Source organism: Littorina saxatilis, linkage group LG13, assembly GCF_037325665.1.
Source record: "Littorina saxatilis isolate snail1 linkage group LG13, US_GU_Lsax_2.0, whole genome shotgun sequence".
Classification (NCBI taxonomy): domain Eukaryota; kingdom Metazoa; phylum Mollusca; class Gastropoda; order Littorinimorpha; family Littorinidae; genus Littorina; species Littorina saxatilis.
In genome coordinates this window covers 954,857-977,191 of record NC_090257.1, presented here as the reverse complement: position 1 = coordinate 977,191, position 22,335 = coordinate 954,857, and the positions used below count along the sequence as shown (strand labels likewise).

The 22,335-nt window shown below is 49.9% G+C and overlaps 2 protein-coding genes across 3 annotated transcripts in view; both read right to left on the bottom strand.

Moving 5' to 3' along the window:
* The window catches only part of LOC138946218 (filamin-A-like), a 69,510-nt gene extending 47,598 nt beyond the window's left edge, over window positions 1-21,912 (bottom strand). Inside the window, exons 1-2 of one of the 2 annotated variants that reach the window (XM_070317741.1) lie at window positions 21,709-21,912; window positions 639-1,922 (exon numbers count right to left, since the gene is read on the bottom strand). In XM_070317741.1, the coding sequence (XP_070173842.1) occupies window positions 639-818 (180 nt within the window). In that variant the 5' untranslated portion in view covers window positions 819-1,922; window positions 21,709-21,912. The remainder of the gene's footprint in view (window positions 1-638; window positions 1,923-21,708) is intronic. The other variant, XM_070317742.1, reaches the window with a different exon arrangement.
* Window positions 1,111-11,319, bottom strand: LOC138946155 (uncharacterized). Its single transcript, XM_070317666.1, has 4 exons — window positions 10,957-11,319; window positions 7,180-7,659; window positions 3,655-3,799; window positions 1,111-1,136 (listed from the first exon to the last, which is right to left on the bottom strand). Exons 1-4 carry the CDS (start codon window positions 11,317-11,319, stop codon window positions 1,111-1,113), a joined length of 1,014 nt encoding a protein of 337 aa, XP_070173767.1.
* Window positions 21,913-22,335: the final 423 nt, after the last annotated feature.

The window sequence follows — 22,335 nt, the reverse complement described above, 5'->3', positions numbered from 1 at the left end:
CAGGTCTATCGCTGTGAAAAGAAGGTTCTAAAACTTCATGACGTCATCACTTTCACATTTGTTTGTGCACAAAGAGTTAATGAATTAGACATTGAAAGGAAAAGATGACAACATGAACATCATGCAAACTTCAATAGGCATGGACGACTATCATGACAACTTCAATAGGCATGGACGACTAAACTTCAATAGGCATGGACGACTATCATGACAACTTCAATAGGCATGGACGACTATCATGACAACTTCAGTCAACGGATGAGAAGACAGTAATAATAACAAGGACTATGAGTTTAAGCAAAAAGAAGAGGAGAAGTCGGTATCCAGATCCTCCACAGACCTCTTCTAAAAGACTTAGGGGGTGGGGTGGGGTGGGGGGGTTACAGGGCTTGGAAGTAGAGGAGATTGGGGGGGGGGGGGGGATAAATACAAATGCATTTACCTTGTCACCATAGCAGAAGTCGGTATCCAGTTCTTCCACAGACCTCTTCTAAACAAAACAAGGGCTTCGGGCATGCAGGGTGGGATATGGGTGTGTGTGTGTGTGTGTGTGTGTGTTTGTGTGTGTGTGTGTGGGGGGGGGGGTGTAGGTGGAGTTGGGGGCGGAGGAGCAGAGGAAAAAACCCATTTGAACCAACCTTGACACCATCGCAGAAGTCGGTATCCAAGTCCTCCACCGACCTGCCCCCGGCACTCAGCTGCTCGTTGCACCAGTTGGCGAACGTCTTCTTCTGGATGGCCACCCAGCGGTGGTCTGCCCCTGACACGTTGCCCAGCTTCTCGTGGGACAGAGACCTTTCAGACACGGCCTCCGCCATCTTGGTCCAGGCGGGTCCAAACTGGTCCAAAGTGGTCCAAATTAGTGGTATGATCTGAGCTGTTCAAAGGGTGTCCAAAGGATCCTAGGTGTTCCACATGATCGAAGGGGACAGGAATGATTCGCCGTGTTCCCAATAGTCAGCAGTTGCCCAAGTAAATCCAAAGAAATCAGCAAGTAGCTCAAATGATCCACGTAAGCTGTTCAAAACACAAAAGGATTTCGGACAAGTGGTGATTTCCTCTGGACACTTCCCATGAGAATAGATTCCAGCAGTGAGCACGTGAACCTCGTCAGCACAACACAAGCAGTCCAGCAGCTTTAAGCACAGAATCATACACTTTACATGAAGTCACAAACTCGCATCATTTTACACAGCCGTCACACCAAATCTTGTTTCAATGGAGTTTCAAATTTCGTCACAACAGCTCCTAACATTACATCTCTGCAGCGCAGTCACAGTATCACATCTCTCTGGGATGGTCACAAAATAACATCTCATAGGAACTGGTAAAAAAAAAATCCCACGCTGTGACAAAAACCTCGTCCGTCTTTCAGCAGTGCCAGACTACCCAGTCTCATTTCCAGCTCGCAAAAAAACCTACCCAAAACACTCGTACACAGGTTTCTTGACTGAGCTATATACCCCAGGCCTGATATTCATTGGGCGAAGTCGCCTTTGCGAAGTCTACTTCGCGAAGCTTGTGCGCTGAATTTTTGGTAAAAGGACGTTACGAAGTCTTCGCGAAGTCAGCGCAGCTTCAGAGTAAATGAAGGACGGCCTTAACATCCATCCGGAGTTGCACTGGGTGGTACATGTATACTCCAGTAATGAGACAACCACGACTTGACACAGATCAAAAGCTCCGTTCACTCAATCACATTGGGGAACCTAGGACAAAACCACCCATGAAATATTCAACGCCGGTTTCTTGGCTTGCGCGACATACCGCACAACGCTGCACAAACTGCGACGAAGAGTTGGCAATAGCTATCCACAATCACTCTCAGCGCACAGTGCAGAGTACTCCGTATCGCATTGCTGTCCAAGGGTGCTGTTGTCAGAATAGTGTTTCGATCGTCTCTGTACTTTGCCCACCTGCTGCTAAAAAAGGAAAGACGACAGGTGAGGCCAAGATAACGGAGAAAAATGTATGAAACACTAGTGGATGACACGCACGCACGCACGCAAGCACGCACGCACGCACGCACACACATACACACACACACACACACACACACACACTCCGACAACCCCCTCCCCCCCACACACACTTCACCCCTCCCACACACATACAATACCACGCATCATAAATATAAGCCAAGCTGACTTCTCTCCGTTCATTTAGTCTCTCAAGTAATCCATAACCCCGTGTTATCGGGAGAGACAAGACAGCCCCGCTCATCCCTCAATCACATGCACCGGGAAATCCGCTACTGTAATGACACCACGCCGACACTCAGGGCATTGTTTGAACAATTTAGAGCCACAGGAAAACGACACTTTGTACACACAGAGACACAAATACAGACAGTCGCATCCACACCCTGGAAAACGACACTTTGTACACACAGAGACACACATACAGACAGTCGCATCCACACCCTGGAAAACGACACTTTGTACACACAGAGACACACATACAGACAGTCGCATCCACACCCTGGAAAACGACACTTTGTACACACAGAGACACACATACAGACAGTCGCATGCGCACCCTGGAAAACGACACTTTGTACACACAGAGACACACATACAGACAGTCGAAATCCACACCCTGGAAAACGACACTTTGTACACACAGAGACACACATACAGACAGTCGAAATCCACACCCTGGAAAACGACACTTTGTACACACAGAGACACACATACAGACAGTCGCATCAACACCCTGGAAAACGACACTTTGTACACACAGAGACACACATACAGACAGTCGCATCAACACCCTGGAAAACGACACTTTGTACACACAGAGACACACATACAGACAGTCGCATCCACACCCTGGAAAACGACACTTTATACACACAGAGACACACATACAGACAGTCGCATCCACACCCTGGAAAACGACACTTTGTACACACAGAGACACACATACAGACAGTCGCATCCACACCCTGGAAAACGACACTTTGTACACACAGAGACACACATACAGACAGTCGCATCCACACCCTGGAAAACGACACTTTGTACACACAGACACACATACAGACAGTCGCATGCGCACATTGGAAAATGAACAAAGAAAGAAAGAAAAAAACACAGATAGTCACATCCAAAGTCACGGCCACACAAACACCCATATCTATAAACAACCACAGCCGGCCCAGCAACACACAACCACAGATTCAGTCACACAGACACACACACAGACACACAGACACAGACACACACACACAGTCACACACACACACACACACACACACACACACACACACACACACACACACACGTGAAAAAGGGCCGCACAATGTATAATATCTCTAGGTTAAAGGCACGGTGTTGCTCGTCTAAGCTTTTCGACTCGCCATGTGAGATGTGGCCAGGCTATACATGGGACACGACTCGCCATGTGAGATGTGGCCAGGCTTGTGTATGGGACAGGACTCGCCATGTGAGATGTGGCCAGGCTTGTAGATGGGACAGGACTCGCCATGTGAGATGTGGCCAGGCTTGTGTATGGGACAGGACTCGCCATGTGAGATGTGGCCAGGCTTGTGCATGGGACAGGACTCGCCATGTGAGATGTGGCCAGGCTTGTGTATGGGACACGACTCGCCATGTGAGATGTGGCCAGGCTTGTGTATGGGACAGGACTCGCCATGTGAGATGTGGCCAGGCTTGTACATGGGACAGGACTCGCCATGTGAGATGTAGCCAGGCTTGTGCATGGGACACGACTCGCCATGTGAGATGTAGCCAGGCTTGTGTATGGGACAGGACTCGCCATGTGAGATGTGGCCAGGCTTGTGTATGGGACACGACTCGCCATGTGAGATGTGGCCAGGCTTGTGCATGGGACAGGACTCGCCATGTGAGATGTGGCCAGGCTTGTGTATGGGACACGACTCGCCATGTGAGATGTGGCCAGGCTTGTGTATGGGACAGGACTCGCCATGTGAGATGTGGCCAGGCTTGTACATGGGACAGGACTCGCCATGTGAGATGTGGCCAGGCTTGTACATGGGACACGACACGCCATGTGAGATGTGGCCAGGCTTGTGTATGGGACACGACTCGCCATGTGAGATGTGGCCAGGCTTGTGTATGGGACAGGACTCGCCATGTGAGATGTGGCCAGGCTTGTACATGGGACACGACTCGCCATGTGAGATGTGGCCAGGCTTGTGTATGGGACACGACTCGCCATGTGAGATGTGGCCAGGCTTGTGTATGGGACAGGACTCGCCATGTGAGATGTGGCCAGGCTTGTACATGGGACAGGACTCGCCATGTGAGATGTGGCCAGGCTTGTACATGGGACACGACTCGCCATGTGAGATGTGGCCAGGCTTGTGTATGGGACAGGACTCGCCATGTGAGATGTGGCCAGGCTTGTACATGGGACACGACTCGCCATGTGAGATGTGGCCAGGCTTGTCCATGGGACAGGACTCGCCATGTGAGATGTGGCCAGGCTATACATGGGACAGGACTCGCCATGTGAGATGTGGCCAGGCTTGTGTATGGGACACGACTCGCCATGTGAGATGTGGCCAGGCTTGTGTATGGGACACGACTCGCCATGTGAGATGTGGCCAGGCTTGTGTATGGGACAGGACTCGCCATGTGAGATGTGGCCAGGCTTGTCCATGGGACAGGACTCGCCATGTGAGATGTGGCCAGGCTTGTACATGGGACAGGACTCGCCATGTGAGATGTGGCCAGGCTTGTGTATGGGACACGACTCGCCATGTGAGATGTGGCCAGGCTTGTGTATGGGACAGGACTCGCCATGTGAGATGTGGCCAGGCTTGTACATGGGACACGACTCGCCATGTGAGATGTGGCCAGGCTTGTCCATGGGACAGGACTCGCCATGTGAGATGTGGTCAGGCTTGTGTATGGGACACGACTCGCCATGTGAGATGTGGCCAGGCTTGTGTATGGGACAGGACTCGCCATGTGAGATGTGGCCAGGCTTGTACATGGGACAGGACTCGCCATGTGAGATGTGGCCAGGCTTGTGTATGGGACAGGACTCGCCATGTGAGATGTGGCCAGGCTTGTACATGGGACAGGACTCGCCATGTGAGATGTGGCCAGGCTTGTCCATGGGACAGGACTCGCCATGTGAGATGTGGCCAGGCTTGTACATGGGACAGGACTCGCCATGTGAGATGTGGCCAGGCTTGTACATGGGACACGACTCGCCATGTGAGATGTGGCCAGGCTTGTACATGGGACACGACTCGCCATGTGAGATGTGGCCAGGCTTGTACATGGGACACGACTCGCCATGTGAGATGTGGCCAGGCTTGTACATGGGACACGACTCGCCATGTGAGATGTGGCCAGGCTTGTACATGGGACACGACTCGCCATGTGAGATGTGGCCAGGCTTGTCGATGGGACAGGACTCGCCATGTGAGATGTGGCCAGGCTATACATGGGACACGACTCGCCATGTGAGATGTGGCCAGGCTATACATGGGACACGACTCGCCATGTGAGATGTAGCCAGGCTTGTGTATGGGACAGGACTCGCCATGTGAGATGTGGCCAGGCTTGTGCATGGGACAGGACTCGCCATGTGAGATGTGGCCAGGCTTGTACATGAGACACGACTCGCCATGTGAGATGTGGCCAGACTTGTGTATGGGACAGGACTCGCCATGTGAGATGTGGCCAGGCTTGTCCATGGGACAGGACTCGCCATGTGAGATGTGGCCAGGCTTGTGTATGGGACAGGACTCGCCATGTGAGATGTGGCCAGGCTTGTACATGAGACACGACTCGCCATGTGAGATGTGGCCAGACTTGTGTATGGGACAGGACTCGCCATGTGAGATGTGGCCAGGCTTGTCCATGGGACAGGACTCGCCATGTGAGATGTGGCCAGGCTTGTGTATGGGACAGGACTCGCCATGTGAGATGTGGCCAGGCTTGTACATGAGACACGACTCGCCATGTGAGATGTGGCCAGACTTGTGTATGGGACAGGACTCGCCATGTGAGATGTGGCCAGGCTTGTCCATGGGACAGGACTCGCCATGTGAGATGTGGCCAGGCTTGTGTATGGGACAGGACTCGCCATGTGAGATGTGGCCAGGCTTGTACATGGGACAGGACTCGCCATGTGAGATGTGGCCAGGCTTGTACATGGGACAGGACTCGCCATGTGAGATGTGGCCAGGCTTGTGTATGGGACAGGACTCGCCATGTGAGATGTGGCCAGGCTTGTGTATGGGACAGGACTCGCCATGTGAGATGTGGCCAGGCTTGTGTATGGGACAGGACTCGCCATGTGAGATGTGGCCAGGCTTGTACATGGGACAGGACTCGCCATGTGAGATGTGGCCAGGCTTGTGTATGGGACAGGACTCGCCATGTGAGATGTGGCCAGGCTTGTACATGGGACAGGACTCGCCATGTGAGATGTGGCCAGGCTTGTGTATGGGACAGGACTCGCCATGCGAGATGTGGCCAGGCTTGTGTATGGGACAGGACTCGCCATGTGAGATGTGGCCAGGCTTGTACATGGGACAGGACTCGCCATGTGAGATGTGGCCAGACTTGTGCATGGGACAGGACTCGCCATGTGAGATGTGGCCAGGCTTGTGTATGGGACAGGACTCGCCATGTGAGATGTGGCCAGGCTTGTGTATGGGACAGGACTCGCCATGTGAGATGTGGCCAGGCTTGTGTATGGGACAGGACTCGCCATGTGAGATGTGGCCAGGCTTGTGTATGGGACAGGACTCGCCATGTGAGATGTGGCCAGGCTTGTACATGGGACAGGACTCGCCATGTGAGATGTGTCCAGGCTTGTCCATGGGACAGGACTCGCCATGTGAGATGTGGCCAGGCTTGTGTATGGGACAGGACTCGCCATGTGAGATGTGGCCAGGCTTGTACATGGGACAGGACTCGCCATGTGAGATGTGGCCAGGCTTGTCCATGGGACAGGACTCGCCATGTGAGATGTGGCCAGGCTTGTGTATGGGACAGGACTCGCCATGTGAGATGTGGCCAGGCTTGTACATGGGACAGGACTCGCCATGTGAGATGTGGCCAGGCTTGTCCATGGGACAGGACTCGCCATGTGAGATGTGGCCAGGCTTGTACATGGGACAGGACTCGCCATGTGAGATGTGGCCAGGCTTGTGTATGGGACAGGACTCGCCATGTGAGATGTGGCCAGGCTTGTGCATGGGACAGGACTCGCCATGTGAGATGTGGCCAGGCTATACATGGGACACGACTCGCCATGTGAGATGTGGCCAGGCTTGTCCATGGGACACGACTCGCCATGTGAGATGTGGCCAGGCTTGTGCATGGAACACGACTCGCCATGTGAGATGTGGCCAGGCTTGTACATGGGACAGGACTCGCCATGTGAGATGTGGCCAGGCTTGTACATGGGACAGGACTCGCCATGTGAGATGTGGCCAGACTTGTGCATGGGACAGGACTCGCCATGTGAGATGTGGCCAGGCTTGTGCATGGGACAGGACTCGCCATGTGAGATGTGGCCAGGCTTGTGTATGGGACAGGACTCGCCATGTGAGATGTGGCCAGACTTGTGCATGGGACAGGACTCGCCATGTGAGATGTGGCCAGGCTTGTGCATGGGACAGGACTCGCCATGTGAGATGTGGCCAGGCTTGTGTATGGGACAGGACTCGCCATGTGAGATGTGGCCAGGCTTGTACATGGGACAGGACTCGCCATGTGAGATGTGGCCAGGCTTGTACATGGGACAGGACTCGCCATGTGAGATGTAGCCAGGCTTGTACATGGGACAGGACTCGCCATGTGAGATGTGGCCAGGCTTGTCCATGGGACAGGACTCGCCATGTGAGATGTGGCCAGGCTTGTACATGGGACAGGACTCGCCATGTGAGATGTGGCCAGGCTTGTGTATGGGACAGGACTCGCCATGTGAGATGTGGCCAGGCTTGTGTATGGGACAGGACTCGCCATGTGAGATGTGGCCAGGCTTGTACATGGGACAGGACTCGCCATGTGAGATGTGGCCAGGCGTGTGTATGGGACAGGACTCGCCATGTGAGATGTGGCCAGGCTTGTGTATGGGACAGGACTCGCCATGTGAGATGTGGCCAGGCTTGTGTATGGGACACGACTCGCCATGTGAGATGTGGCCAGGCTTGTGTATGGGACAGGACTCGCCATGTGAGATGTGGCCAGGCTTGTACATGGGACACGACTCGCCATGTGAGATGTGGCCAGGCTTGTGTATGGGACACGACTCGCCATGTGAGATGTGGCCAGGCTTGTGTATGGGACAGGACTCGCCATGTGAGATGTGGCCAGGCTTGTCCATGGGACAGGACTCGCCATGTGAGATGTGGCCAGGCTTGTACATGGGACAGGACTCGCCATGTGAGATGTGGCCAGGCTTGTGTATGGGACACGACTCGCCATGTGAGATGTGGCCAGGCTTGTGTATGGGACAGGACTCGCCATGTGAGATGTGGCCAGGCTTGTACATGGGACACGACTCGCCATGTGAGATGTGGCCAGGCTTGTCCATGGGACAGGACTCGCCATGTGAGATGTGGTCAGGCTTGTGTATGGGACACGACTCGCCATGTGAGATGTGGCCAGGCTTGTGTATGGGACAGGACTCGCCATGTGAGATGTGGCCAGGCTTGTACATGGGACAGGACTCGCCATGTGAGATGTGGCCAGGCTTGTGTATGGGACAGGACTCGCCATGTGAGATGTGGCCAGGCTTGTACATGGGACAGGACTCGCCATGTGAGATGTGGCCAGGCTTGTCCATGGGACAGGACTCGCCATGTGAGATGTGGCCAGGCTTGTACATGGGACAGGACTCGCCATGTGAGATGTGGCCAGGCTTGTACATGGGACACGACTCGCCATGTGAGATGTGGCCAGGCTTGTACATGGGACACGACTCGCCATGTGAGATGTGGCCAGGCTTGTACATGGGACACGACTCGCCATGTGAGATGTGGCCAGGCTTGTACATGGGACACGACTCGCCATGTGAGATGTGGCCAGGCTTGTACATGGGACACGACTCGCCATGTGAGATGTGGCCAGGCTTGTCGATGGGACAGGACTCGCCATGTGAGATGTGGCCAGGCTATACATGGGACAGGACTCGCCATGTGAGATGTGGCCAGGCTTGTACATGGGACACGACTCGCCATGTGAGATGTGGCCAGGCTTGTGTATGGGACAGGACTCGCCATGTGAGATGTGGCCAGGCTTGTACATGGGACAGGACTCGCCATGTGAGATGTGGCCAGGCTTGTACATGAGACACGACTCGCCATGTGAGATGTGGCCAGACTTGTGTATGGGACAGGACTCGCCATGTGAGATGTGGCCAGGCTTGTCCATGGGACAGGACTCGCCATGTGAGATGTGGCCAGGCTTGTGTATGGGACAGGACTCGCCATGTGAGATGTGGCCAGGCTTGTACATGAGACACGACTCGCCATGTGAGATGTGGCCAGACTTGTGTATGGGACAGGACTCGCCATGTGAGATGTGGCCAGGCTTGTCCATGGGACAGGACTCGCCATGTGAGATGTGGCCAGGCTTGTGTATGGGACAGGACTCGCCATGTGAGATGTGGCCAGGCTTGTACATGAGACACGACTCGCCATGTGAGATGTGGCCAGACTTGTGTATGGGACAGGACTCGCCATGTGAGATGTGGCCAGGCTTGTCCATGGGACAGGACTCGCCATGTGAGATGTGGCCAGGCTTGTGTATGGGACAGGACTCGCCATGTGAGATGTGGCCAGGCTTGTACATGGGACAGGACTCGCCATGTGAGATGTGGCCAGGCTTGTACATGGGACAGGACTCGCCATGTGAGATGTGGCCAGGCTTGTGTATGGGACAGGACTCGCCATGTGAGATGTGGCCAGGCTTGTGTATGGGACAGGACTCGCCATGTGAGATGTGGCCAGGCTTGTGTATGGGACAGGACTCGCCATGTGAGATGTGGCCAGGCTTGTACATGGGACAGGACTCGCCATGTGAGATGTGGCCAGGCTTGTGTATGGGACAGGACTCGCCATGTGAGATGTGGCCAGGCTTGTACATGGGACAGGACTCGCCATGTGAGATGTGGCCAGGCTTGTGTATGGGACAGGACTCGCCATGCGAGATGTGGCCAGGCTTGTGTATGGGACAGGACTCGCCATGTGAGATGTGGCCAGGCTTGTACATGGGACAGGACTCGCCATGTGAGATGTGGCCAGACTTGTGCATGGGACAGGACTCGCCATGTGAGATGTGGCCAGGCTTGTGTATGGGACAGGACTCGCCATGTGAGATGTGGCCAGGCTTGTGTATGGGACAGGACTCGCCATGTGAGATGTGGCCAGGCTTGTGTATGGGACAGGACTCGCCATGTGAGATGTGGCCAGGCTTGTGTATGGGACAGGACTCGCCATGTGAGATGTGGCCAGGCTTGTACATGGGACAGGACTCGCCATGTGAGATGTGTCCAGGCTTGTCCATGGGACAGGACTCGCCATGTGAGATGTGGCCAGGCTTGTGTATGGGACAGGACTCGCCATGTGAGATGTGGCCAGGCTTGTACATGGGACAGGACTCGCCATGTGAGATGTGGCCAGGCTTGTCCATGGGACAGGACTCGCCATGTGAGATGTGGCCAGGCTTGTGTATGGGACAGGACTCGCCATGTGAGATGTGGCCAGGCTTGTACATGGGACAGGACTCGCCATGTGAGATGTGGCCAGGCTTGTCCATGGGACAGGACTCGCCATGTGAGATGTGGCCAGGCTTGTACATGGGACAGGACTCGCCATGTGAGATGTGGCCAGGCTTGTGTATGGGACAGGACTCGCCATGTGAGATGTGGCCAGGCTTGTGCATGGGACAGGACTCGCCATGTGAGATGTGGCCAGGCTATACATGGGACACGACTCGCCATGTGAGATGTGGCCAGGCTATACATGGGACACGACTCGCCATGTGAGATGTAGCCAGGCTTCTGCATGGGACACGACTCGCCATGTGAGATGTGGCCAGGCTTGTACATGGGACAGGACTCGCCATGTGAGATGTGGCCAGGCTTGTACATGGGACAGGACTCGCCATGTGAGATGTGGCCAGACTTGTGCATGGGACAGGACTCGCCATGTGAGATGTGGCCAGGCTTGTGCATGGGACAGGACTCGCCATGTGAGATGTGGCCAGGCTTGTGTATGGGACAGGACTCGCCATGTGAGATGTGGCCAGACTTGTGCATGGGACAGGACTCGCCATGTGAGATGTGGCCAGGCTTGTGCATGGGACAGGACTCGCCATGTGAGATGTGGCCAGGCTTGTGTATGGGACAGGACTCGCCATGTGAGATGTGGCCAGGCTTGTACATGGGACAGGACTCGCCATGTGAGATGTGGCCAGGCTTGTACATGGGACAGGACTCGCCATGTGAGATGTAGCCAGGCTTGTACATGGGACAGGACTCGCCATGTGAGATGTGGCCAGGCTTGTCCATGGGACAGGACTCGCCATGTGAGATGTGGCCAGGCTTGTACATGGGACAGGACTCGCCATGTGAGATGTGGCCAGGCTTGTGTATGGGACAGGACTCGCCATGTGAGATGTGGCCAGGCTTGTGTATGGGACAGGACTCGCCATGTGAGATGTGGCCAGGCTTGTACATGGGACAGGACTCGCCATGTGAGATGTGGCCAGGCGTGTGTATGGGACAGGACTCGCCATGTGAGATGTGGCCAGGCTTGTGTATGGGACAGGACTCGCCATGTGAGATGTGGCCAGGCTTGTGTATGGGACAGGACTCGCCATGTGAGATGTGGCCAGGCTTGTGCATGGGACACGACTCGCCATGTGAGATGTGGCCAGGCTTGTACATGGGACACGACTCGCCATGTGAGATGTGGCCAGGCTTGTCCATGGGACACGACTCGCCATGTGAGATGTGGCCAGGCTTGTGCATGGGACAGGACTCGCCATGTGAGATGTGGCCAGGCTATACATGGGACAGGACTCGCCATGTGAGATGTGGCCAGGCTTGTCCATGGGACAGGACTCGCCATGTGAGATGTGGCCAGGCTTGTGTATGGGACAGGACTCGCCATGTGAGATGTGGCCAGGCTTGTACATGGGACAGGACTCGCCATGTGAGATGTGGCCAGGCTTGTACATGGGACACGACTCGCCATGTGAGATGTAGCCAGGCTTGTGTATGGGACAGGACTCGCCATGTGAGATGTGGCCAGGCTTGTGCATGGGACAGGACTCGCCATGTGAGATGTGGCCAGACTTGTGCATGGGACAGGACTCGCCATGTGAGATGTGGCCAGGCTTGTGCATGGGACAGGACTCGCCATGTGAGATGTGGCCAGGCTTGTGCATGGGACAGGACTCGCCATGTGAGATGTGGCCAGGCTTGTGTATGGGACAGGACTCGCCATGTGAGATGTGGCCAGGCTTGTACATGGGACAGGACTCGCCATGTGAGATGTGGCCAGGCTTGTGTATGGGACACGACTCGCCATGTGAGATGTGGCCAGACTTGTGCATGGGACAGGACTCGCCATGTGAGATGTGGCCAGGCTTGTACATGGGACAGGACTCGCCATGTGAGATGTGGCCAGGCTTGTGTATGGGACAGGACTCGCCATGTGAGATGTGGCCAGACTTGTACATGGGACAGGACTCGCCATGTGAGATGTGGCCAGGCCTGTACATGGGACACGACTCGCCATGTGAGATGTAGCCAGGCTTGTGTATGGGACAGGACTCGCCATGTGAGATGTGGCCAGGCTTGTGCATGGGACAGGACTCGCCATGTGAGATGTGGCCAGGCCTGTACATGGGACACGACTCGCCATGTGAGATGTGGCCAGGCTTGTACATGGGACACGACGAGTCCTGCACTTTGACACCCCCCACTGGGCACAGGAAGCGTCAGTCCAGCTTGTTGATTTGACAGATGTATTGCCACTGGTGACCGTTATTGCCACTGGTGACCGTTATTGCCACTGGTGACCGTTATTGCCACTGGTGGCCGTTATTACCACTGGTGACCGTTATTGCCACTGGTGACCGTTATTGCCACTGGTGACCGTTATTGCCACTGGTGACCGTCATTGCCACTGGTGACCGTTATTTCCACTGGTGACCGTTATTTCCACTGGTGACCGTTATTTCCACTGGTGGCCGTTATTGCCACTGGTGAGCGTTATTGCCACTGGTGAGCGTTATTGCCACTGGTGACCGTTATTGCCACTGGTGACCTTATTGCCACTGGTGACCGTTATTGCCACTGGTGGCCGTCATTGCCACTGGTGACCGTTATTGCCACTGGTGACCGTTATTGCCACTGGTGACCGTTATTGCCACTGGTGACCGTTATTGCCACTGGTGACCGTTACAGAGTTCATTCCCACACCCCACAGTGCACAGACAGCGTCCAGCTTGTTGATTTTCGGTATGCGTCCAAGTGGAGGGATATTCTTATCGCATGTAACAGCCTGGCCAGGTCGGAGCTGATGAGTCGAATTGTTTACACGGTAACACCTGGGCTTTACATAACATCCAGCGCGATCACTACCCTTTCACAATGTCATGTGCCTATGGTTGCTAACCCTTTTAAATAGTCAGGCGTCTATGCTAATGAACGCATACACTACCACCTTGACAATGGTGTATGTAATTTTCGTTATCTCTCGTAGGAATGCTAAGACTGCGCGGTACACACCCTACACTCACCATCACAGATTACAGATCAGATAACCAAGTTAAATCATACGTACTGGCCTCAAGTTAAATCATACGTACTGGCCTCAAGTTAAATCATACGTACTGGCCTCAAGTTAAATCATACGTACTGGCCTCAAGTTAAATCATACGTACTGGCCTCAAGTTAAATCATACGTACTGGCCTCAAGTTAAATCATACGTACTGGCCTCTAGTTAAATCATACGTACTGGCCTCAAGTTAAATCATACGTACTGGCCTCAAGTTAAATCATACGTACTGGCCTCAAGTTAAATCATACGTACTGGCCTCAAGTTAAATCATACGTACTGGCCTCAAGTTAAATCATACGTTCTGGCCTCAAGTTAAATCATACGTACTGGCCTCAAGTTAAATCATACGTACTGGCCTCAAGTTAAATCATACGTACTGGCCTCAAGTTAAATCATACGTACTGGCCTCAAGTTAAATCATACGTACTGGCCTCAAGTTAAATCATACGTACTGGCCTCAAGTTAAATCATACGTACTGGCCTCAAGTTAAATCATACGTACTGGCCTCAAGTTAAATCATACGTACTGGCCTCAAGTTAGCTCACGGTTTGAGAATGCTCGAAGTAACTGAAACTGCAACTATAATCGAAGCATCAGCCAAGGGTTGAGAATGCTCGAAGTATGCTAATGAATAAAAAATACTTATTCTTATTCTTAACTGCAACTATAATCAAAGCATTAGTCGACACAAGACAGTTATTTTGTGGAAAACCCTGTTATAGGTGTCTGACACTTTATCCCGAGGCTTGAATCTACTCGAAGCAACAAAGACTGTAATTTTGTCGAAACACCTGCATTTTGCAAAACAACAGAATGCAAATTTTAGTCTGACTTGTTAAAGGTGTCTGATACTTTGGTCCAAGGTTTAACTCTACTCGAAGCAGCAGCCAATACAAGACGATAGAACATTACACAAAACATGTACACACCAGAAACATGAACAATCAAACATAAGAACAAGCACAAGACCAAGTGCGCACGGAAACGATCCTGTAATCCGTGTCAGCTAGCTAGAGTTCAGTGGGTTAAAGAAAAACGAAAATACCAAGCATACATCAAGAAGGAAGAAAGAAAGAAAGAAAGAAAGGAAGAAAGTAAGAAAGGAAGAAAGGGAGAAAGGAAGAAAGGAAGAAAGGAAGAAAGAAAGAAAGAAAGAAAGGAAGAAAGAAAGAAAGGAAGAAAGAAAGAAAGGAAGAAAGAAAGAAAGGAAGAAAGGAAGAAAGTAAGAAAGGAAGAAAGAAAGAAAGGAAGAAAGGAAGAAAGGAAGAAAGAAAGAAAGAAAGAAAGAAAGAAAGAAAGAAAGGAAGAAAGGAAGAAAGGAAGAAAGAAAGAAAGGAAGAAAGAAAGGAAGAAAGAAAGAAAGGAAGAAAGAAAGAAAGAAAGAAAGGAAGAAAGAAAGAAAGGAAGAAAGAAAGAAAGGAAGAAAGGAAGAAAGAAAGAAAGGAAGAAAGAAAGAAAGGAAGAAAGAAAGAAAGGAAGAAAGGAAGAAAGAAAGAAAGGAAGAAAGAAAGAAAGGAAGAAAGGAAGGAAGAAAGAAAGAAAGAAAGAAAGAAAGGAAGAAAGAAAGGAAGAAAGAAAGAAAGGAAGAAAGAAAGGAAGGAAGAAAGGAAGAAAGGAAGAAAGAAAGAAAGGAAGAAAGAAAGAAAGAAAGAAAGGAAGAAAGGAAGAAAGAAAGAAAGGAAGAAAGGAAGAAAGAAAGAAAGGAAGAAAGAAAGAAAGGAAGAAAGGAAGAAAGAAAGAAAGAAAGAAAGGAAGAAAGGAAGAAAGGAAGAAAGAAAGAAAGGAAGAAAGGAAGAAAGAAAGAAAGGAAGAAAGAAAGGAAGAAAGAAAGAAAGGAAGAAAGAAAGGAAGAAAGGAAGGAAGAAAGGAAGAAAGGAAGAAAGAAAGAAAGGAAGAAAGAAAGAAAGGAAGAAAGAAAGAAAGGAAGAAAGAAAGGAAGAAAGGAAGAAAGAAAGAAAGGAAGAAAGGAAGAAAGGAAGAAAGAAAGAAAGGAAGAAAGAAAGAAAGGAAGAAAGAAAGAAAGGAAGAAAGGAAGAAAGAAAGAAAGGAAGAAAGAAAGAAAGAAAGAAAGGAAGAAAGAAAGAAAGGAAGAAAGAAAGAAAGGAAGAAAGGAAGAAAGAAAGAAAGGAAGAAAGAAAGAAAGAAAGGAAGAAAGGAAGAAAGGAAGAAAGAAAGAAAGGAAGAAAGGAAGAAAGAAAGAAAGGAAGAAAGGAAGAAAGAAAGAAAGGAAGAAAGAAAGAAAGAAAGAAAGGAAGAAAGAAAGAAAGGAAGAAAGAAAGAAAGGAAGAAAGGAAGAAAGGAAGAAAGAAAGAAAGGAAGAAAGAAAGAAAGAAAGAAAGGAAGAAAGGAAGAAAGGAAGAAGAAGAAGAAGAAGGGAAGAAAGGAAGAAAGGAAGAAAGTAAGAAAGGAAGAAGAAGAAGAAGAAGAAGAAGAAGAAGAAGAAGAAGAAGAAGAAGAAGAAGAAGAAGAAGAAGAAGAAGAAGAAGAAGAAGAAGAAGAAGAAGAAGAAGAACAACAACAACAACAACAACAACAACAACAACAACAACAACACACTTCAGCTCTGGATCCTTCCATAGGGGGACGAATGTTGGAATGTGCTTGGTTTGAAGAAAGCTGCTATTTGGCTAAAAACAAAACCACCCACCATCTTAACTATGTGGTGGTGAACGCACCTTTAACGTGAAGATATCTCTATTATAGAGAAGGATCCGCTCTTCTTTGGTCTCGTTTGGTAGAGGAAGAGGGTGTTATTTAGTTGAAATTGCAGGGTTTGAATTTCTTTGTGTGTGTGTGTGTGTGTGTGTGTGTGTGTGTTGTGTGTGTGTGTGTGTTGTGTGTGTGTGTGTGTTGTGTGTGTGTGTGTGTGTGTGATCATCAATTTAATAATAGTTGACTGGTTTATGCCAAGGATTGCAGAGTAAAGGCTTGTGCTAGCTGTCAGGTCCAGGACACAGATCAGTCGGTAACGGCTCTAGCTTGCGACCAGTTTGTCGCTATCGGCCTGGGTTCGACCCCCACGTTTGGCGAGGGATTTTTTCCCAGAGTCAAGTATGTGCGGACTCTCCGAACAACCCCCCTTGTGCACGCATGCGGACCATAAAGATCTCAAGTTCACGGCGAAAGTCTCAGGGCTTGGAAACATAAATACACGCATGCCATTAAAAAGAAGACAAAACAAAACTTGACTAAATATAAAAAGTGTAGCGCTGTACTGTATTATAGCTGGCTTTCCCCAGTTGAAAAGCAGTCCGGATTTCCGTCAGGCCAGTAACCTGACAGAACTATGATTCCCTTTCCTTATCCTGTACGTCAGGCCAGTAACCTGACAGACCTATGATTCCCTGTCCTTATTCTTTACGTCAGGCCAGTAACCTGACAGAACTATGATTCCCTTTCCTTATCCTTTACGTCAGGCCAGTAACCTGACAGAACTAGGATTCCCTATCCTTATCCTTTACGTCAGGCCAGTAACCTGACAGAACTATGATTCTCTATCCTTATCCTTTACGTCAGGCCAGTAACCTGACAGAACTATGATTCTCTATCCTTATCCTTTACGTCAGGCCAGTAACCTGACAGAACTATGATTCTCTATCCTTATCCTTTACGTCAGGCCAGTAACCTGACAGAACTATGATTCTCTATCCTTATCCTTTACGTCAGGCCAGTAACCTGACAGACCTATGATTCTCTATCCTTATCCTTTACGTCAGGCCAGTAACCTGACAGAACTATGATTCCCTGTCCTTATCCTTTACGTCAGGCCAGTAACCTGACAGACCTATGATTCTCTATCCTTATCCTTTACGTCAGGCCAGTAACCTGACAGACCTATGATTCTCTATCCTTATCCTTTACGTCAGGCCAGTAACCTGACAGACCTATGATTCTCTATCCTTATCCTTTACGTCAGGCCAGTAACCTGACAGAACTATGATTCTCTGTCCTTATCCTTTACGTCAGGCCAGTAACCTGACAGAACTATGATTCTCTATCCTTATCCTTTACGTCAGGCCAGTAACCTGACAGAACTATGATTCACTTTCCTTATCTTTTACGTCAGGCCAGTAACCTGACAGACCTATGATTCCCTGTCCTTATCTTTTACGTCAGGCCAGTAACCTGACAGAACTAGGATTCCCTTTCCTTATCCTTTACGTCAGGCCAGTAACCTGACAGAACTATGATTCTCTATCCTTATCCTTTACGTCAGGCCAGTAACCTGACAGAACTATGATTCTCTATCCTTATCCTTTACGTCAGGCCAGTAACCTGACAGAACTATGATTCCCTATCCTTATCCTTTACGTCAGGCCAGTAACCTGACAGAACTATGATTCTCTATCCTTATCCTTTACGTCAGGCCAGTAACCTGACAGAACTATGATTCTCTGTCCTTATCCTTTACGTCAGGCCAGTAACCTGACAGACCTATGATTCCCTATCCTTATCCTTTACGTCAGGCCAGTAACCTGACAGAACTATGATTCTCTATCCTTACCCTTTACGTCAGGCCAGTAACCTGACAGAACTATGATTCTCTATCCTTATCCTTTACGTCAGGCCAGTAACCTGACAGAACTATGATTCTCTATCCTTATCCTTTACGTCAGGCCAGTAACCTGACAGAACTATGATTCTCTATCCTTATCCTTTACGTCAGGCCAGTAACCTGACAGAACTATGATTCACTTTCCTTATCCTTTACGTCAGGCCAGTAACCTGACAGAACTATGATTCCCTGTCCTTATCCTGTACGTCAGGCCAGTAACCTGACAGAACTAGGATTCCCTTTCCTTATCCTTTACGTCAGGCCAGTAACCTGACAGAACTAGGATTCCCTATCCTTATCCTTTACGTCAGGCCAGTAACCTGACAGAACTAGGATTCCCTTTCCTTATCCTTTACGTCAGGCCAGTAACCTGACAGAACTAGGATTCCCTATCCTTATCCTTTACGTCAGGCCAGTAACCTGACAGAACTAGGATTCCCTATCCTTATCCTTTACGTCAGGCCAGTAACCTGACAGAACTATATGATTCCCTATCCTTATCCTGTACGTCAGGCCAGTAACCTGACAGAACTAGGATTCCCTTTCCTTATCCTTTACGTCAGGCCAGTAACCTGACAGAACTATGATTCCCTTTCCTTATCCTTTACGTCAGGCCAGTAACCTGACAGAACTATGATTCTCTGTCCTTATCCTTTACGTCAGGCCAGTAACCTGACAGAACTATGATTCTCTATCCTTATCCTTTACGTCAGGCCAGTAACCTGACAGAACTATGATTCTCTATCCTTATCCTTTACGTCAGGCCAGTAACCTGACAGAACTATGATTCTCTATCCTTATCCTTTACGTCAGGCCAGTAACCTGACAGAACTATGATTCTCTATCCTTATCCTTTACGTCAGGCCAGTAACCTGACAGAACTATGATTCTCTATCCTTATCCTTTACGTCAGGCCAGTAACCTGACAGACCTATGATTCCCTATCCTTATCCTTTACGTCAGGCCAGTAACCTGACAGACCTATGATTCCCTATCCTTATCCTGTACGTCAGGCCAGTAACCTGACAGAACTATGATTCCCTTTCCTTATCCTGTACGTCAGGCCAGTAACCTGACAGACCTATGATTCCCTGTCCTTATTCTTTACGATCCGATTGCCCACGCAAGGCGCCTGGACAGCAACACATTGATCTGGATGTCGTCCGCTGTTGTCCTGCATTTTAGACGGAATGTGGGAGTTGAGTTCATTAAATTATGCAGTTCATTCATCATTCATTCATCAATGTGGGTCTCTCGCTCTCTCTCTCTCTTTCTCTCTCTGTGTCTTAGTCCAAGTGTCTCTCTTCCCCCGTTCTTCTGCTTGTCCTACTATCTAGTCTTGTTTACACACATGCATTGTTACGAGCACGACAACAGACACGCCAACACAACGAATATAGACAGACGTACAGACGCACGGACACAGACACGCCAACACAACGAATATAGACAGACGTACAGACGCACGGACACAGACACCCTCACACACACACGTACAGACACAGACTCACATAGACAAATGCTGACAAAGAGAAATATACACACACACAGAAGAGAAACACACACACACACACACACACACACACACACACACAATTTCACACAAACACACAGACACATGTACACAGACACAAACAGAGAGAGAGAGAGAGAGAGAGAGAGAGAGAGAGAGAGAGAGAGAGAGAGAGAGAGAGAGAGAGAGAGAGAGAGAGAGAGAGAGAGAGAGAGAGAGAGAGAGAGAGAGAGAGAGAGAGAGAGAGAGAGAGAGAGAGAGAGAGAGAGAGAGAGAAGACAAGACAAGACAAAATCTTTATTATCGAGGGTAATAGATAAGCAAGAATATTGCTTTTTTACATCCAGCCCTCGCCCTAATATATTAGAGAGAGAGAGAGAGAGAGAGAGAGAGAGAGAGAGAGAGAGAGAGAGAGAGAGAGAGAAAGAGAGAGAGAAAGGGAGAGAGAGACAAACAGACAGACAGACAGACAGACAGACAGACAGACCATCTGAAAGCAGCCACGCCACGAATATCAAACGGACAAGCGGCAGAAAGACATAGTCGCAGTTCTCCCGTTGAAAAGCACTCACACTTGTACATGCTACACACACACTTGTACATGCTACACACACACTTGTACATGCTACACACACACTTGTACATGCTACACACACACTTGTACATGCTACACTCACACTTGTACATGCTACACACACACTTGTACATGCTACACACACACTTGTACATGCTACACACACACTTGTACATGCTACACACACACTTGTACATGCTACACACACACTTGTACATGCTACACACACACTTGTACATGCTACACACACACTTGTACATGCTACACACACACTTGTACATGCTACACACACACTTGTACATGCTACACACACACTTGTACATGCTACACACACTTGTACATGCTACACACACACTTGTACATGCTACACACACACTTGTACATGCTACACTCACACTTGTACATGCTACACACACACTTGTACATGCTACACACACACTTGTACATGCTACACTCACACTTGTACATGCTACACTCACACTTGTACATGCTACACACACACTTGTACATGCTACACACACACTTGTACATGCTACACACACACTTGTACATGCTACACTCACACTTGTACATGCTACACACACACTTGTACATGCTACACACACACTTGTACATGCTACACTCACACTTGTACATGCTACACACACACTTGTACATGCTACACACACACTTGTACATGCTACACTCACACTTGTACATGCTACACTCACACTTGTACATGCTACACACACACTTGTACATGCTACACACACACTTGTACATGCTACACACACACTTGTACATGCTACACACACACTTGTACATGCTACACACACACTTGTACATGCTACACACACACTTGTACATGCTACACACACACTTGTACATGCTACACACACACTTGTACATGCTACACACACACTTGTACATGCTACACACACACTTGTACATGCTACACACACACTTGTACATGCTACACACACACTTGTACATGCTACACACACACTTGTACATGCTACACACACAAGAAACGTGGAATCACCTCAGGCCCCAACCCGTCATACCTGCTTCGGGCAGTGTTTCCGACATATCGCAGGGAGGGTACATATACTTCGAGAACTGCTTAGAGGGACATGCACGTACACACACACACACACACACACACATACATACACCCATACACATAATCCCCCTCCCCCCACACACATTCGTACGAAACAACAGCACCACATAATATATGCATACAAGAAAACCCAAATAACCCAAAACACTAACCTCTGACACCTCAGTTGGGCGGTTTCCCCTACCGATACAAACTCACACACACTGTTGGAACTGAACGGCTTAGAGGCAGGGCAATGCAATGCAATGCAAGGCAAGGCAAGGCAAGGCAAGGCTGGGCAGGGAGGCGTGACACCTTACCACACACCTGTATCCAGCGCACCTGTTCCCAGCACACCTGTACCCAGCACACCTGTACCCAACACACCTGTATAACAGGCTTCTGAAGAGAGGGTACGCCGAGTACCCTGTATTTGCCCTCACACACTGACACGGTTTCAAACAGCAACGTGCACTGGGAATTCAGCCTGACCGACTGTGTTTCTTCCAGGCACCGTTCGATCGAATGAGAGCGATTAATTTGCACTTCGAGTGTCTGTCATCGATCGAGGCATAATTGTGCAGTCGTGAGATACACACTCGTGAGGCGCGTACAGAGAGAGAGAGAGAGAGAGAGAGAGAGAGAGATAAAGAGAGAGAGAGATAGAGAAAGAGAGCGGGAGAAAAAGTGTGAGAGAGAGATAGAGAGAGAGAGATAGAGAGAGAGAGCGGGAGAAATAGAGAGAAAGAGAGAGAGAGAGATAGAGAGAGAGAGAGAGAGAGAGAGAGAGAGAGAGAGAG

Coding starts and splice junctions, on each gene's coding strand:
- LOC138946155 (XM_070317666.1), bottom strand. CDS start 11,319: ATGCACAAGCCTGGCCACATCTCACATGGCGAGTCCTGTCCCATGCAC. Junction 7,660..10,956: donor GCCTGGCCACATCTCACATG/GCGAGTCGTGTC, acceptor CCCATACACAAG/CCTGGCCACATCTCACATGG. Junction 3,800..7,179: donor GCCTGGCCACATCTCACATG/GCGAGTCCTGTC, acceptor CCCATACACAAG/CCTGGCCACATCTCACATGG.